The following is a 17,984-nucleotide window of genomic DNA, read 5'->3' as shown; positions in this document are numbered from 1 at the left end:
TGCAAAGCCTAAGTTTAATGCAAAGAAGTAATTATTTCTTTCCTCGCCATTTTACCTTATCTATATATATGGCTCATTCTCTGAAATATTGTGATATTTTGCAGCCATTTTGATTTATCTTAGCCCACGATGAAATGTATTTTTTCTTGAATCACATTTTCTTGGGTTTGGATGGTCAGTGAAATTTTAGGATGGTATTGGAACTTCTTTAGGGCTCTTCAAGCATTTCTGTGGTCACATCTACTGGGCAAGGTGATCTTTTTTTTGGGTGATCACAGGCAACACATAGGTTTTTCTAGTGCAAGAATTTTCTAAAGCTAGAAATTTCTCTCCCTAGAAAAACATCTTCACTGTGGAGAATTTCTTTGTCCCAGAAAGAGGTGAGATAGGAGATCCTGCCATTTATAGAATTCCCCTAAGAAAAAAAGTGATAGCCCTTCACTGGCAAAAAAAAGTCTCTCCAAAGCAAAACTTAGTACCTTTTACCTGTGCTGCGATTTCCATTCATACCTATTTTTTTTCAAAGAAAGTATTTTTCAGGCTAGAACAAAGTGCTCTGTGTTGTCAAGGGGTGAGAATATGGTGACCTTCACTGAAAAGCTGAGTTTAAACCATGAGTTTGCAATCCCATGATGACTCATTTGCTCTCTCATTCGTAGTATAGTGGCACACAGCCGTGCCAGTCAAGACCCAGGTAGCCATGTGCATGCAAATAGAGGATAAAAGTTGAGTCCCTAACTAATTTAAAATCTAGGAAGAACAGAAAGGTTGTGTATAAAATGGATGTGAACAGAAGACCTAAGTTCAACGTGATGCAGAAATATCCATGTTAGCTTTGAATCTATCATGATTCTTTTAATGTAATACTCTTAGTTAATAAGCTGTGTTAGAACCAATTCATTGTCATTAGCTGCTACACTAACCTGGCAATCTATGTATTTCACAGCATGGAGTTAAAGCTTTAGTTGAAATGCTCCATGGAAATCAGAATGCTCCAGAGTGACAACTGAAAGTTTTCTGTGTACATGTTCAATATTACAGTAACAGTGAAACCACCAAGTTACAGGCAGTATCTGTTTTAACAGAGAAGCAGTAATAACATGAAGTATTAAGATCAAAGATAAACCATAAGAATTTCATGTATATCATTTTAATGTTAATTTTGTGTCTGCTTCAAACATAGATTGATGATACTAGAAGATTTCAGTTGTTTGTTTGGGAAAGACAGCAGGACGAAAGTTTGGAGAGCGTCACAGATTGTACACTTTGCTTCGGTAAGACATTTTACAAATTCCAGCTGTTGTATCCATCTTTTTACCCTTTCAATAACAATTTCTATAGATTTTATTTTGCAGTGTGGTGTTGAAAAATTTTTATGGTACTGCTTGAACATATTTGTTCTTAAAAATGTAAAAAATAATTTAAGGACCAATGTTTTGGGCAGAGTCCTTCTGTCAAAAGCAGTTTCACAAGGAGTCTGCAAAGATGCATTAAGAGCTGACACCTTAGACTTGCACCAGCACCAATCCTGGGAGTGGTTGTGTGGGGTGCCTCAGCCCTGCCCTGGTGCCCAAAGGTGTTCCCTGAGTGCTCACATTCAGTTGTTCTGACTCTGGCATTCCTGCTTCCAGCCAGTTTAACCCCTTCTGCAACTGGGCCTCCTTGCTCTCCTTAATCCTTGATTACAGATTACCACTGCTGAGAAGTTACAATTTGAATTTCCCATTCAGTGGATGATAAGAATTAGAATCTAAAAACCACAAAAAGCTGTTTAATTAGTTTCTGTCTCAGCCATGTAAAATTAATTACCGTGTTTGGCATTTCCTTTTTAACAGAAATGCACTTACAATAACATTATGATTCTGGGAAACCAGGCTCATTTACTGTAAATTCTGCATTTTTAGGGGGGAAGAAGCTACTAAATGATAATGTTTCAGAAGGCTGAAGATGACAAATAGAATTTGTTCTAGTGTCCTTTACAATGTTTAGATTTCACCAGAAGAGAATTTCTCAAGGGAACTCTTACACATCAAGCTTTGCCTTATGAAAGTTCTTTTGTGCTCATGCCTGAATAATTTCCCATGGTATCTCAAAACCTTGTTCAGCAAGACTCATGTGTTGCTCCTTACCAGAACAAGATTTCAAGTTGACAAATTATTTTTTTAATCACAATTTAAGAAAAATAAAATACATTAATATGATTGTTTGATTATTTTTTCCTAAAGATTCGATTTTTGCTGTATTACTAAATAGAATGTAGCTAAATTGCTAAATTAAAATTTAGAATTTGCTAAAATTGCTATCTGTTGGCTCTTCCTCTCTAGATAAATGCAAACCAAGTGCAAACTGTGAGGTGCCCTTCTCTCCCCCTGTTCTGATGGATATGGACATCACTTACATCATGGACAGCTCTCGAAGCATCAGCAGTGAAGAGTTTCAGAGAGCCAAAGACTTTGTGAGCAACATGGTAGATCAGTTTGTCGTTTCCTCTCAGCCAGACGAATCATTCGGAGGCATCAGAGTGGCACTGGTGCAGCAGGCTCCCAGGGGCTTCCTGCCTGGCAGAAACCAGACCCCTGTGGCCTTAGAGTTTGATCTAATCACGTATAGCAATAAAGATTTGATGAAGAAACATATCCAAGAGTCTGTTCACCAACTGGAAGGACCATCAGCCATTGCTTCTGCACTACAGTGGACAGTTGAGAATGTATTCTTTAAAGCCCCCAGACAGAGAAAGCACAGGGTCATATTCACGGTAGTTGGAGGCAAAACAAGCACGTGGGACAGAGAGAAGCTGAGAGAGGTTTCACTCGGAGCCAAGTGCCAAGGATTCACCTTGTTCACTCTTGTGCTTGGACAGGATGTGAGTGACAATCAGCTGGTGGAGCTGTCAAGCTCCCCCACAGACCAGCACTTACTGACCTTGGGCAGGGTTTCGACATCTGAGGTGGTGTATGCTCAGAGGTTTACCAGAGCATTTCTAAATCTTCTGCAACGTAAGTAGCATGCAGTGGCGTTTGCTTAAGTTGTGGAAAGGAAGAGGAACATGTGTAGAAGAAGGTAGTCAGTGAATATACACTATCATTCAGTTTCTAATCATGATTTAGCTACCCAGCCTATCATTAGTTTGCAGCAGATGCTGGACACTAATGGAAGTGCCAGAAATGACAGAACAGCGTTATATTCTAACGGTGCCGTAGGTCCAAGTCTTTAATAACCTTTTTGTCCTAAATTTGTATTTAATGTGTGGCTTTGCTGACTACACTTTAACTAAAGAAAAACCATTCTTCAGCTAAGAGAACATGGTTTTATTGTGATTTAGACCTACATTTCTCCACTGACCATTGGCAGGTCCAGACTTACTGAACTTCTATGCTTTGGGGCAGATACAAGTTTAAACATTAAGCAGATTTGGCACTATCCTTTCTTTACTGCAGTTGTTCCTCCTCTGTAAAGAAAGAACTTAACTTTTTAAGGCATGTTAATGCAGATCAGCAGACCATAGGTGCTTTAAAAAACAAATGAGAAGGTTGAGAAGGAAATGGTCACTGATTTAAAATCCTCATCAGCAGAATGTATTTAGAGATGTCAAAGTTGGTATAGAAAGATAAATAGTGCAGTACAGAGCAAGGCAAAAGTATAAAAGGCTGGTTCAGGAGACATTGTCATCTAGCTGATCTCTAATACAATTTTCATTTTCCTGGACATAGTGACAGTCAGTCTAGATATGATGTGTTACTTAATGAAAGATGCAAACTCCAACAAAAAAATAATCATGTGGTGCTTTTTATTAAACATACTGGGCTTTGGAGGAGTTTAAAACTCACCTGTGCTGTCTGTGCTTTCCCAACAGAAGAAATGAACAGTTATCCTTCACCTGAACTTCAAGAAGACTGTGAAAACTTAGATCAGGGAGACATACAACAGGAAGTGTCTATGATTGAAAGGTTTGGAATTGCCTATTAAACTTTCTAAGTGTGTATCTCTGAACATAATTTGGGTTAGTATTTCTATTCAAAGTAGCTTTAACAGAAACAGGATCAAATTTTTTTTTCACAGTATTCAGAAGGAATGAAGTAGATAATTTTTTTTCATACTGCTGCTCAAATACTTTTTTATTTTTCCTTTCCCTGGAAGGATGCCTTTCCCTGGAACTGATGAATCTGGTTACAGTCGTGGTTTAGAAGACATTGAAAGAACTGAAAGTAGAGTCCTGGAGAATATTACAGAGACCACCACAGAACGTGTATACACAGTGCCAGAAATGAAATATGATTATGAGGAGAATCAATATTTCACAGAGGAAGATGCTGAAAGAGAAAAGGCACAAGAGTATGGAGAAACTAAGGAGGAGAATGAAGAAAAGTTAGAGGCAACAGTAGAAACAAGAGCTGTCTATAGTGATTACGGTATGATTTCAGAATATTAATTTTATTTTTTAATACAGGGAAAAGACTTTAAATTGTGAAGGTGTCAGTCCAATATTTACACAGCGTAAAGCTTTTCCATTAATTATATTTTCCAATGTGTTTTGCCACCATATGTTTGTATTCAGTCCAAATCTATGCAGTAAGAGTTTGTAATTAAAGGCTGAACTGCAGGTGTCATAATGACTCCAGCTTTGATTTGTAACATTTTGTAACAACATAATCTGAAGTTCCAACCCACTTTACTAAAACAGCTGATCACTTTAAATCCCCAAGTTTCACTGTAATTACTGAGCTATTCCTGCTGATAACTCAGCTAAACATTGAGGAATTATATACGTCTCTGTTCCTGTAGGAAGAACTGGATCCCTTAGTAGAGGTATCCTATCAAAATATGTATTTGTAATGCTTTTTACTTTACTTCCTAATTATGCTTTTTTCTTTACAGATTTGCCAATTGATACAATAGGTATAGGAAGCTGATTATGAGATAATATGCCACCAACATTCTTTTAACTCTGTTGAGTGTTTTTATTGGTTGGACTACAATTGGAGAGAATTGTTGTGGAATAGAAGTGCAATGGTGTCTGTATAGCTTTGGGTGTGGTAGCTCTTTGCTGCAGCTACTGTCCCTCTGTTCTTCATCCCTCTCCACTCAAAAATGATTCTGGGAATGTCTGGTAGCCCCATCCCTGATGAGGGAGAACCAATGCTTTAACAAAACTGTTTTAATATTGGATCTTGAATTAAGAGCTATTGTATCTCTGGGAATGCACTACAACCACAGTGAATGGCAGACTTGCTCAGCACAGATGGAATTTGTCCTACTGCCTAACTGCATATAGATCATAGAATGCTTTGGGTTGGAAGGGACATCAAGGATCATCTAGTTCCAACAATCTTGGATTGGTGCTCCCATTAACCACTGTGCGAACTCTGTGGTCACACAGAACATTCATTGGGATGAAGATATGTTACTGTTTACACTGTACAAATAAAATATTTCCTGTGAGGGAGTAGTAGAGGGTTATTGCACTGACGTTGTGAGCAGTGATCCAAGCTGCTTATAGGAGATGTATGAACTGCCATTCCCAACCCTGAGTTGTAACTAGTGACCCAACAACTTGCTTACAAAACCACGTAGCACAGTTCCAGAACTTGTCTTTTGAGAGATGTACTTTGTACTGATCTATTGCATGAGATTATTGTTTTTCAGTTGATTAGGAGAGGGCTATGTCATTTTTAATCTTTAGACTGGGTAGTTCTGTCAGTATTTTGCTTTACATTTTAGTGCTTCCCCTTCAGTGTTGTACAATTATCAGAGTCTGGAGCTGCTCTTCTGACATAATTTGAGTGACTCTGAATTTATGTTTGTGAAAGCTTATTAGATCTGTACTTCCTGAATACCACATTGCTATAATGTATGCTGCTGCCACCTACTTCTGGGCTAATTTATGCAATTTATATTATTCTGAGATCTCACTAAGAGACTATAATTGATAATTTAACCATCTATGGATGTTCATTTATGGAATTTTATTGATGGATACCAGTATAACAAGTTGGAATAAAGAAGAGGGACATTCTGAAAAGCTTTATCTAGTCCAGGAATAAACACTTTACAGTAATTTGAGTAAAAAGTCTATGCTAGAAGACTAGAGACCTTTTAGCATTCCTTCTGTTTATGCCACTGAAAATCTAGTTTTTTCAGACATTTTCTCTGGTTAAATCAATCATCAGAAGAAGGGCTTCAAGCTTTGTCAACACTGTGGCTTTGTGAATGAATACTTAGTGAATCTGTGTAAGACTTTGAACACTGGCTACCTCTCTTACCTGATGGTTTGAACTGAACATTACTCTTCCTTCAATTTACAATGCTGGGAAGGATAAATCTTTCTCCCATTAAATCTGTCTCTTATTTGCCTTTTCCAGATGCATGTGACCTTGTTCAAGATAGTGGAGAATGTCAGGATTACGTTCTGAAGTGGTACTACGACAGAGAGCAGAAAATGTGTGGTCAGTTCTGGTACGGGGGCTGCGGAGGCAATAGAAACAGATTTGAAACACAAGAAGAATGTGGATTCTTGTGTATAGAACCTTTCTAGTGCAGGCACATGTAAATTACATTAATTCTTCAGTTACACTATCAGAGTGATGGGGAAAAGGGAATGAAAGAAAGCTTTATATAGCCGCTTGGCCCCCACATTTCAATTAAGGAAATACTTGGTTGTGAAGCTCTTATCTAGTAGCTTAAAACTGAAAATAAAATTAAAACTATTTCTTAGTTAATCCAATACAACATGTGGAGTACTGAGAAACTGTTAGCCAACAGTGTGTTGTTTAAAAGGGATAAAAGTATTTAAACTTGACTTCATTCCATCAACACCAAAATGTGCACTTTTAAAATGTACTGAATAAAATAGAACAATACCTCAGAGATTTTCATGAAGTAACATCGATTGAGTGTGAGGTGCTATTGTCAAAATATTTTGATGCATTTGCTTGCATTTATCCTGCTTATAGAAAATACAAAAAAGCATTTAACTCTGAAAGGATGTAAACTTACTAGAACTTCCCTTTGATTTAGAGGATTTTCTACCATAAAGTCATTCTTGGCTTTTAAATGTTTTTCTGAATAATCCAACATGTGAATAAAATGAATCATTCTCAAATATTTCACTTCTGCTCTTAGTTCTTGAAACAGATGTAATTGTATCCTCATAGTGTGGCTTCTCAAATGTAGATAAGCATTCCTCCCTTTCCCTTGTTACCCAAGGTTAGCATTTGTTTCAGAACAGTAGATTTTTGTGGTTGCTCTTCAGAAAAAGAGAAAAATCCTGAGATACCTGCTTAAATAAATGCAGTGCCTTGAAAAAGGGTGGGACTTAGCTGAGCCTTCACGCTCTGCTGACTTACCCTAACTATACTGTTGCCCAATTTACGTCTGTAGAAGTCAATCTGCATTTAACTTTGTCATCTTGGGCCACTTTGTACAGGTGGCTGTACTCACATGGAACTTTGTTCTTCTCTATATTTGTCTCAGAGAAGATAGATAAAATATCCTCAATAAATTTGCATGAACTACTGGTGAACAGGTTTGTTCCAACAAATTTTAAAGGAACATACATGAACTTGGAGGTTGGTGCTTTTGACTGTCATCCAGAGGGAGTCTGTTGTGAGCAGTGATGTGGAACAGGGTGATCTCTTATGAGGCTCTGCCAGCCTCAGGGCTGTAACAACGCTGAGCAACTCAATGCTAGAGGTGACAGTGCCAGCCTTAGCTCAGCAGAGGATGGGTCAAAATTTTTCATGGGTTACTGCTTCTGACCCAGACTCTGGGCAGGCATGGGTGAGTTGATGAAGGCATTGGTCTTTCACCTTTGGGTTTTATTGCAGGTGACAAAAAGGGGACTGCCAAAATTACTGCCATGGAGTGTTCTTTGTCTACATTTGTGACTGGGAAATGGTAGTGAAGGAGGGTGCTGCAGCTGTCTGCTTGGGGGCTAGAGCTGATCTTGTTATTCTGTGAAGCAATATATTGAACCCATGTTTGCTTTTTCTACAGCATGTGTCATGCTTTTAATTCTCAAGTGTTTAATATCTAAATTTCCAAAATGCTGTTCTCTGTATCTAACAGCTGTTTGTCCACAGACACAGACAGTTAGCAGTAGTTTCTCTCCTCTTTTAAAATCAGTGGCTCCCTCCCCTTAAATCAGGTGTACGTGAGAAGTGAGTTTGCCCTTTTTTTGGAGAAATAGGTTGGTTTTTTACATAAGACTTTCTAAAATTTTGTCTTTAAGATAATTTGATCTCCTATTTTCTTTAGAACTTCAGTGATCTTACTTTGTTCTGATAAGCAAATAATTATTTTTCTTGGGAGGGAGAAGTAAACAGTAAACATCTCTCTTCTTGTACCAAAAGCAATTTTTGAAAGCTGGGATTTTCCTTGGCCCAGGAGACATGAGTCCCCTGATAGGTCTCAGCTACCTGCGATCCACGTCTTCCTTTCATTTGGCTATTGTTATCTGGGGCTAGTCTTGCTGCTGGCTCAAATTTCATGTTTTTCAGTGAAGGAAGAGTCCCACTGCATGGCTTCCTCTCAATGGGGAGACAGTTACATGTCTGTGTGGACTGACTGGGTTGTGCTTTCTACACATGCATCTTTCATCTTGTTACCTTAAACAGGCTGGTTGATGATCCTTTTTCTGGAGCAATGCAGAATAAGACTAACCAGCTGCTCCCCCATAAAAAATGACTCTCAAAGCCTCCTAAACTGTTTTCCCTCCTCCTTTTGTTACTTGCATAAATCCCTAGGAATGTGCTAGCTACCAGGAATATGCTAAACTTGAGCATGCTTACAGTGCTACCATCTAACCCCTCTGTCATCCTTCTGGCTGTGTCAGATGGTCCAGCAAACAGAATTTGCAGGTGCTTTTTTTTTTGTCTTCTTTTTGATGTTTATGCTGGTGAAAGTTTTAAATTAAAATAATCTGTAGTTTTAAAAGAGTAAGAAGGTAGATATACTAATCTAATGCTTCTACTGTTATATGTCAACCCAAATGCATATATTCTAAGTTTTGTAACCTGGACTAGATGAATTCTGGGCCAAATCCTCTGAAAAGGAACAACAAAGAACAGATGTCCGCGGAAACAAAAATTGCCTGTGAATTCTACTGAATGGAAGTGAGTAAATGCATGCCTTTGCTTATTTGATTATTTTTTGTTATAAGGATTGTAACAATGTGAAAATGCTCATAATCTAACACTATTTTGTAAAAGGTTTCAGATTGCATTTTACATCAATTAGACCTAGTCATACATATTCTCATTTATTTACTAGGGCCAGATTATATCAGAGAGAGAAAAGATCTGTAGCATGTTTGAGGGAAAAATCCGGCTTTCCGGCTTTGTGTTATTTTCTAGCTCCTATTGCATTGGTTGCATGTCCAACAGGTGAATTGGCTAGCTTTTCTAATGGTAAGGGACCTCAGCTTATCTAAAACATGTAAGGGGTAAATTTTACCTCTTGTAACAAGGCTGGTGCCTGTCCTGGCCATAATCTGAACCCAGTGTGAATTGAACACAATTCTTAGATTCTTCCTGAAGACATGAGGTGAATGCCATTGCACCTTGGCAAAGTGCAATGCATGTGCATAATGTGAATGGGATTGGTAGTTGTCAATATGTAAGAAGTTAATGTTGCTCTTTTCACAGATGCATAGAGCCTTGGCACTTGCAGTGTTACTGGTGATGGTCCATGTGACGGGCCTTCAAGAATCCCGGGTCCTGGAAATCAGGCGGGTAATTTAGAGCAAGTAGGAACTACCTTTGGTGGAAAAGGATCAGGATGCTTAAGGAAAGTGAACATAGACACGTTCATGAGGCCTGATGGGAGAAGTGGCCAAAAACTGAAGAAAAGGACATGTCACTTCTGTCTTCAAGAAGGAAGGACCAGGGAATTACAGGTCTGTCAGCCTCAACTCCATCTATGGACAGGTGATGGAGCAACAAATCCTTAAAACTATTCCAGGCAAGTAAAGACAAGAAAATCAACAAGACTAATCAGCATGGCTTAACTAAGGGGCAAGTCATCCTTGACCAACTTGATAAACTTCTACAATGAAATGCAAGGTCTTTGAACTGTCTCCCGTAAGATCCTCAGATGTGTGGGCTGGATGAACAGTGAGGGGCTTTACTTTCATCATACAGTGCAGGAAGAAATTGTATTTAGAAATCCTGTTGGCTGGACCCTCAAGTGATAGCTCTGCACTGTGAGATTTCTGTAGTTGTATGTGGTTTCAAATTTAAGATGCACTGGTAAAGTAATTTTTTTTCAGGGGTCAGATTTGTCAAAATGGTAGCTAGAGACTTGGGCTGTGTGATGTGAATATCAACAGAGCAATGCATAAGGTTAAAAAGAAGTCAAAATTATAGCAGTAGATTGAAAATAATTTAACATTTGCTAGGATACTGCTGATATATTTGATCTTTCATGGAAGGTCACTGAATTATGAGGATCTTGCAGCTGCACATTATTCTTGCAACCTTTTTAATTCACAGTCAACCAGGAACATTATAGGGGCTACAGTTCTTGAGAAGGCTTTCCAGGACCAGATGTCTTTAACAGATAAATTAGCTCCCTGTTTGTGTAAACTTAATAAATTTTAAAAATTTGACTTTTTTTTTTCAGTCTTTCAGGACTCCAGACAACCGCATGGACCACAAGGAAGACAAGACTACATGGGGCATTGAGGCAAAAGGGGTTTAAAGTTAGATAAAAACTCTGAAAATACCATTTCACTGTGAAAGATTATTTTAGAATAGTCCTTCAATATTTTTATGATGTATTTTTCTAACTTTGGCCATCTGTTTTCTTTTCAGGGGTTTTGAGGATTTATTGAAGAACAGGTACAGTATGATTCCAGACAGTCTGAGTTTCTGAATCCACTGTTCTTTAGGGATTTATGCTGCAGTAAATAGAGGTTTTGAGTTTTGCAGAGAGATTGGTGTTAAGTCAGTGTCCTTTTTTTTTATGCTACTTTACAGGTGTAGTGCCCAGTTTGTGATTGTGCTTATGGAACATATGAGAAATGAAACTTCAAGCTTTAATTCCTGTGTTTAGTTTTTTTTCTGGTGGCTTTTATTTTGGTTTTTGGGGGATTTTTTTGTTTGGTTGGTTTTCTTTAATCTTGATCTGTGTCACCCTATTCTTTCTGGAGTTTGTAAATGTACACTGGTTGTTTATGTGAAAAAATGTGCATTTGTATTATTTTAGGGTGACAATGAGGAAGATGTGAGTGATAGACTTGGAGGCAAAGAGGTACATAATTTTCTTTCTTTTGTCTTCTTGACCTTAAAGTGACTGAGTGATAAAAATGAATTATTATAACATATTTTGTCTTTAAGGGATCTCCTGGGGTTCCTAAAAAGAAAGGAGAAAATGGTGACATTGGATATCCAGTAACACTTTTGTTATCTTTTATTGGCCAGGGTTTGGAATTAAGAACAATATTATGGCTATTTCATGAAACTGTCCCTGTGAGAAATGTCTTTAATAAACTCTCAAGCACAAGGAGTAGACTTTGTACCACAAAGTTATTTGCACATTTTTTGTTTGAACTCCTATCAGGAGAGTTATTATAGGACTTCCAGCATCTGAAGAAGAGCAAACTACTGACAAATATCCAGCAGGTATTTTTGTAAATAGGTTATAAACCCAGAAAGTAGTTGCCTGTAGGGATGTTTCTATTTAAAAGAGAATTTGAAGAATAATTAGTTCTGTACCTCACAGTTTTCTAGCTGAGCGTTTTCTTGTATTATTGAGAGATAAGTAATTTCTAAATATGACTAATTTTTATTTGTCTATTGATAGATATGAAGCCTCCTACCTTTGTAGTACCCTGGCAGGTTCACATACATGAGAAGGGTTTACCAACATCAGATAACTTGTTTTTCATAAAGCATGGAGCAGTCTTGTTGCCTCTTCTGTTACCTTGCAGTCTGAAACAAGATGTAACTTAGGACTCTAAATGGCAGAAAGCAAATACTGCCTTGTGGCAGCTTCAATTGGAGAATTGGCCATTTTGGCTTTTCAGTGATGAGACACCATTTGTAGAACAGCTAGCTGAAACCAAAAACCCAGCCTGGTAGGCACCGAACACTTTGACTTGGTCCATGTGATAAAAACAGTGCTCAGTGGGAATGAAGGTGATCATTCAGGTGAGCAGTCACAGTTTAGCCTCCACAATTCAATGCCTGCTGTTAGGGATGGCAGGCTGATGGGTGGCCACTGTGCAGGTCTGTGCATGAGCAGTTTGAGCTTGCAGGAGCAGCGACTAGATGCCTCTTTCAGGTGTGGAAAGCAATACTCTTAATTAACTTAACTGTTTGATAACTCACATTGATAAGAAATTGTCTTGCCTTTTTTGCCCTTATACAGTGGCCCAAGGAGGCACAGGCTTATTGCTACTCAGAAGACTTTGGTTATTCACAAATAACGCACCATTACATTAAAAACATTAAATATATGTTAGCATATGCCTTTCAATGATACAGTCTACAAACAAGGGTCTTTGGAATATTTTGTGTTTTGTTGCAATAACTATTTTGAATTTATTCTTTATTTAAAAACAAATGAACCAAAACCCAAAGCATAAAACAAAATGGAGAGCACAGTGCCTGTTTCTGTGTTGCTGCCTGTCCAAGAACCCCCAGGTTTCTGGGTTTTTTGGGAGTAGAACTGGGGAAGAAACTGTAAGTGAGGCTATTTAAAAATGAAAGTCTAAAAGTTGGAACTTGAACCTGTTTCTTGGCAATTCCTGCATTAAAGTAGTGTTTCATGATCTTATTGAGATAGGTTCTGCTTTCAGGGAAGTCTAGGGTCAAGAGGACCCCCTGGTGATCATGGCCAGTAAGGCTTTTGAGGAGATCCTGTGTGTTTTTTCAAGTCAATTGTTATTTTATAGATGCAGACTGTCTTCTTGTATCCACTCATAAGACTTTATACAGTCTCCTGTGCATCAGGGTGAAATAGATGTTCTTCCAGTGTGTTCATGTGACATTGCAGTGATGGTAGCGTGTCTAATACACAGGCTTTTTATTAACCCTTCATATACATAAGTTCCTCTATTGTCTTGCTAAAGCAGGTTTTACAGTTTTTAAGTAGGTAGTACTTACAAATCCTTGATCAGTTCCCTTTAAATGGAACTCCATCTAACACCGGCAGAAATCACACGCATTCACTAAGGACTGACCTGTTTGTTTAACATCTCAGATTTTGTAAGAATAAGCATTCTTACAGTGAGGTGTTTCTTTTTTTAAGGGTGACCCTGGGCTGAACAGTGCACTAGCAGGAGCAAGAGGGTTTGCAGGAGAGAGGGAGAAGAGGCCATTGTTTAGAAATATGTGGAATTTCTGTAAGATGTTTACTTAACAGTTATATGGTTTCCTCTTCTGATCTGCACTAGTTAAATATGTCTTTTCCAAGGATGTGGGAACTTACCACTTACATGCTAACAAATGTCTGAAAGGTCCTCTGTCAGAAATACCACTGAAAACGTGTGAATGCTACATCAGCATCAAACCTGAAGGCAATGACAAACAGCTGATCTGATTCCAATGCAGAAAGCATTTAAATTTTCCAATTTTAAGAAAAGATGTTATGATAACCATTGAATCCCATGAGATCTGTGCACACACAAAGGACATCAGTGCAGTCAGATACACAGACTACCACAAACAAAGCACAAGTAACACTGCCGTAACTTATATGAAACGTATGTACAGATGGCAAAGTCCAGTTCTTCCTCTCTGGAGGAAGAAAATGTATGTCCTAACTGTTTAGATTTGCAAGCACATCCATATTCATAGATCCCTTGGATATCAGCATAGCTTCTAAATGCGTGTAAGATCCATGACTGGACCTTTGGCAAGGGAACTATATACTCTCCTTGCAAACTCAGTTGTGGGGGAAGCTCAGCTACCTCCAGGGAAAACCCACAGCCCTTAGAGTCAAGTGAAAAAAGATTTTGTCATCTGGATGAGACCTGAGAAGATGGTCTGCTGTAATTCAGGGACAGTTAAAGACTGGGTGAGCCTTTTTTTCCCAGTGATGCAACAATACCAGTGCTTGCCTCTTGTGCAATGCTTTTCAGCAAGAGCATGCCTTCACAAGCTGCCTGTGTCATTATCCCCCTACAATGAAGCAAGTAACTGAGGCACAGAGCAAGGAAGTAACTTTCCCAAAATGAAGAAGCAGACCAGAAGTGGAGCCAGGAATCTGCCAATTCTCTAACCTCAGCCCTGTGCTTTTAACAGGGACCTGCAGGAATCGTTCTGAGAGCTGTAACAGTATTTACCAGTGGTTAGATAGAGGAAGCTTGTACACAGTGAAAATAAAAACCAGTTCTCAACTGACTTAAGCTTGATTTAGTAGGAGAATGCTTTTTAGCCTCTGCCTTGCATGCATTTCTGATAGCAATATTTACTTTGGTGAGTAACAATACTCTTCTTATGAAATAAAAATGTGTTCCTTAAACAACATTCAGAGTGTTACTGACACTGGACTATGGTTTTTGTAAATAGGTTATTTATTTTTTTTTTTTTTGGTAACACACAAATTTTACATTTGTTTATCTTTCAGCTGAAAAGTTTTAATGAGGCAATCAGAACAAACTATCCACTTTTAATACCATTCAGATGATAAAAAATGCCTCTCAGCCTTTTTTTCTTCTTTTTTTTTTCTTTGTCTTAGGGAGTGCCAGGACAATGGAGACAACAGGGACCAGACATGGGAACTATTCTTATTTCTGCACTTTTCCACATAGGAGCTTAATCAAGAATTTTGAAAAAGAGAATTCAGAGTAGTTACAAGAGATATGTTTGAGAAACTTGTTTTTTTAAAAAAAATGAATCAGGACCTTCATCTGGACTTTTATGTGCATGCTTTATGCTATTACACTAAAACAACTACAGGAGTTATGTTCCAAATATTTCATGGATAAAAACACAAGTTTTAGATATTCATAGATTGCCTGTAAGTATTGTTAGATATATAAAACTTATTTTTCCATTAGTTTATATTGATTTTCAGCATTAGGCTTTCAAAACCAGAAGGTGCTGCTTTTCATGCCCAGCGAGTCTTTCCCAGTAGCTATAGCACTAAATCATTTTTAGTGCCTCGCATATTGTCCACACACAAGATTTTATTTCAGGAACATTATCTCTGTGTGATTTCAAGTGTGCTGTCTTTGGGTTGTTTTTGCTGTGTTGATTGCTAGTTTGTTCTGGGTCTGCAGTGTTCAGCATGTTGAAATCAGACTGGTTAGACAGATCCTCTGGAATTTTTCTTGACATCGGTAAATGCAAACAATATCATCCATAGCAGTAATAGGAAAAAAAAGCATAAAAAAACCCTTATAAATATAATAAATTTCAACACATTACTGTCTGTTAGGTCATGTAGGAAAACCTTAATGAGACCAAGATTTTTTCTCATTTGAAAATAGAGCAATGGTGGACAGCCTGGTTAGTATGGCTTGCAAGCAAAACAAGGGACTTCAGCTCAACATTATTATTATTCAAAAAAGAAAAAAAAAAAACACCCCAAAATGAATGGCTTATGTGTTAACTGAATTATTTTGAACCCTTTGGTTTTTTAGGAACAGAAAGGCGTTAGCCATAAAAAAAGGACAGAAAGGTAGGCCAGGTCTTAAGGGTCCTCCAGTAAGTAATATACTGAAAGGCTGCAGTGTTGTTTAACTGTAAGTTACTGGATCTATAACCAGCTGAGGATTGCAATCTGAATGTTTTTCATTAGATTGAGGCTTCTGTTCAGTACATGGTATTGACCAGGAAAGGAGATATATACATCTAAGAGACAAAAGCAATAAAAAATTCCCATAAAATGTAATTATTATTGATTAAAAATTAGCTTTCTCATAATGATACCTTCCTAGCAATAACAGAGAAAAAAAGTGGTTGTGTAAAGCCCTTCTTAAGCTTAATTTTTTTTCCAAGCTGTGATAAATTCTGCCATTATACCTAACACACTGTTGAAGTTATCTCTAACAGGCTATTAACAAAGGACTTGACTTTTATTATAGTAAGGTAAGACAGAAAAAGAGAAGAAAGGTTACAGATTCGGTCATGCAGAAATTCAAGTATGAATTAATGTTATTAATCTGACAATTATAATTATTTTAGTTCATAGGAATTCTAGCTCTTTCTTTAGTGAAAAATCTTTCTTAGGGATGTTTTCTTTCTTTGCTCTTTAATCTCCTTTATGGGTGTAAATCATGTTCCATGTGCTATAGCACAGGTTAGGGGTTTTTTAAGTGCTTGCTTTCAAGAGCAGTGATAATGTGGATGTTTTCTTATGAGTGTATAAACCTTTTTGTTGTCCATGCTCTGACTTCTTACAACCTCCTGTGAATTGTCAAATGTTATGTATATTTGTAGTTGCATACTTTAACCCAAAAGCAAAGGAAATAGACTGATTTTCACAATCCAGTAGAATAATTTGTCCAGACAGTCTAAAAATTGGTGGTTAAACACATTAAGTAATGTATATCTCTCAAGCCTGTGTTCTGTAAGCCCTGTTACTGGCTTCCTGGTGATAGACTTGCCAGTAATGCCCAAATGCCAGGAAAGTCCCTTGTTCACTCCTTCCTCTGAAACTACCATTCTGTCCTCTTCAACCAACAAACATTTTCCACCTCCCTAACAGCTGGGTGTTTTCACGTTTTCCCTTGTACTTTGGACATTTTTAGGGGGATGAGGAGAAAGGGAAGTGTAGCTGCTGCCTTTAGTGCTGAGCAGATCAATGGTCATGAAACCAGCTCAACTTCTTGTTTTCTGGTCTGATCTCTCTTGTTCTGAACTCACTGGGAAAGTTACTGGGTGGGTTATAATGATGAGAGCAGAAGGCTGATTTCTAATCCCTCTGTTTTTTCTATAAAATTACATCCTGATTTTTAATATATTTTTTTAGAACCTCATCCTGTAGAATTTGAAGCTACATTTTAGTTGGGGACAACCTTGGTGCTGCAAAGTCATTTATTGAGTCCTACACTGTTTTTGATGTGAGCACAACCTTTGCAACAGACTGGTTTTGGACTGTAAATGTCCTGTAGATCACTCAAATATGCCCTCTTTGCTATTCTGGCACAAATTCCAAGATTGTAATGAAAAAGAAAAACAGTTTCCACTTTTTTTTCCAGAAGCTACTCAATGTTCAAGCCTAGATAATATTTTTTTTCTATTGTGCACTTATCTGCTAATCTGATGGGGTTTTGTCTTGAGAGCAAGACTCTTAAAGCAATATTTTCTGCAGGCATGGAATGCTTGCTGTTATTTTGGAAAGATATCTTGAATGTTTCCTTGAAGTGACAGTTTTTTATATGAACACTTAAAGATATGTTTCCCAGCAAACAGTTCACCAACAGTGAGCTGAAGAGGCTTTTGTTTGGCTTGTAAAGCATGTCATACAATCGAGTTTCTCTTACTTTCTTGTTGGTTCTGTCCAAAAGGTGTCCAGTTTTCTCACTGTCATCAGTTTTTGGTGACCAGTCCCAGGCATTTGGATGGAATGTGCCATGCAGATGTTAATGTTCTGTTTATTTGCGAGTGTGGGGTTCAGTGACCAAGAAGGGAATTGATCTACTGTCTTCCTAGTTAACACTCAAACTGTCATGAGGTGGGTCACAACCACTAAGTAGTGACTAGGAATCATCACATTTTGCCTTGCCCAGTATTTGAAACCTTTTCTTAAAAAAAATCTTGTATCAGGTTATTTTTATACTATGTTGGTATATGACACCCAGGACTGTTACTGTGTTCTTAATGATGTCCCTAGCGACTACTCTGCTCCCCCAGCAGAAATGCCGTTATTCTAGGAAATGGAGTTGCATCCTGTTAGAAAAAAAGCCCTGAGATCCAAATAGTCCTGGGCAGATTATCAGTGGAAGAATGAGGAGCAGAAGCAGACTGCCAGGAGTAGACTTTCCCAGGAACCCAGAGCAAGTCACAGAGCACATTAGGAGGAGAGGTCTGGGCAAA

The 17,984-nt window shown here is 37.9% G+C and overlaps 1 protein-coding gene across 1 annotated transcript in view; it reads left to right on the top strand.

Moving 5' to 3' along the window:
- The window catches only part of COL6A6 (collagen type VI alpha 6 chain), a gene marked incomplete at its 5' end in the record, with an annotated part of 53,164 nt that extends 46,584 nt beyond the window's left edge, over window positions 1–6,580 (top strand). Inside the window, 5 exon segments of the mRNA XM_084260661.1 lie at window positions 1,184–1,274; window positions 2,325–2,996; window positions 3,854–3,947; window positions 4,138–4,409; window positions 6,360–6,580. Coding sequence (XP_084116787.1) covers window positions 1,184–1,274; window positions 2,325–2,996; window positions 3,854–3,947; window positions 4,138–4,409; window positions 6,360–6,532 — 1,302 coding nt within the window. The 3' untranslated portion in view covers window positions 6,533–6,580.
- Window positions 6,581–17,984: the final 11,404 nt, after the last annotated feature.

The sequence above is a fragment of the Gallinula chloropus genome, assembly GCF_964237585.1.
Source record: "Gallinula chloropus genome assembly, chromosome: 2".
Taxonomy (NCBI): Eukaryota; Metazoa; Chordata; class Aves; order Gruiformes; family Rallidae; genus Gallinula; species Gallinula chloropus.
This window is presented reverse-complemented; position numbering and strand designations above follow the sequence as displayed.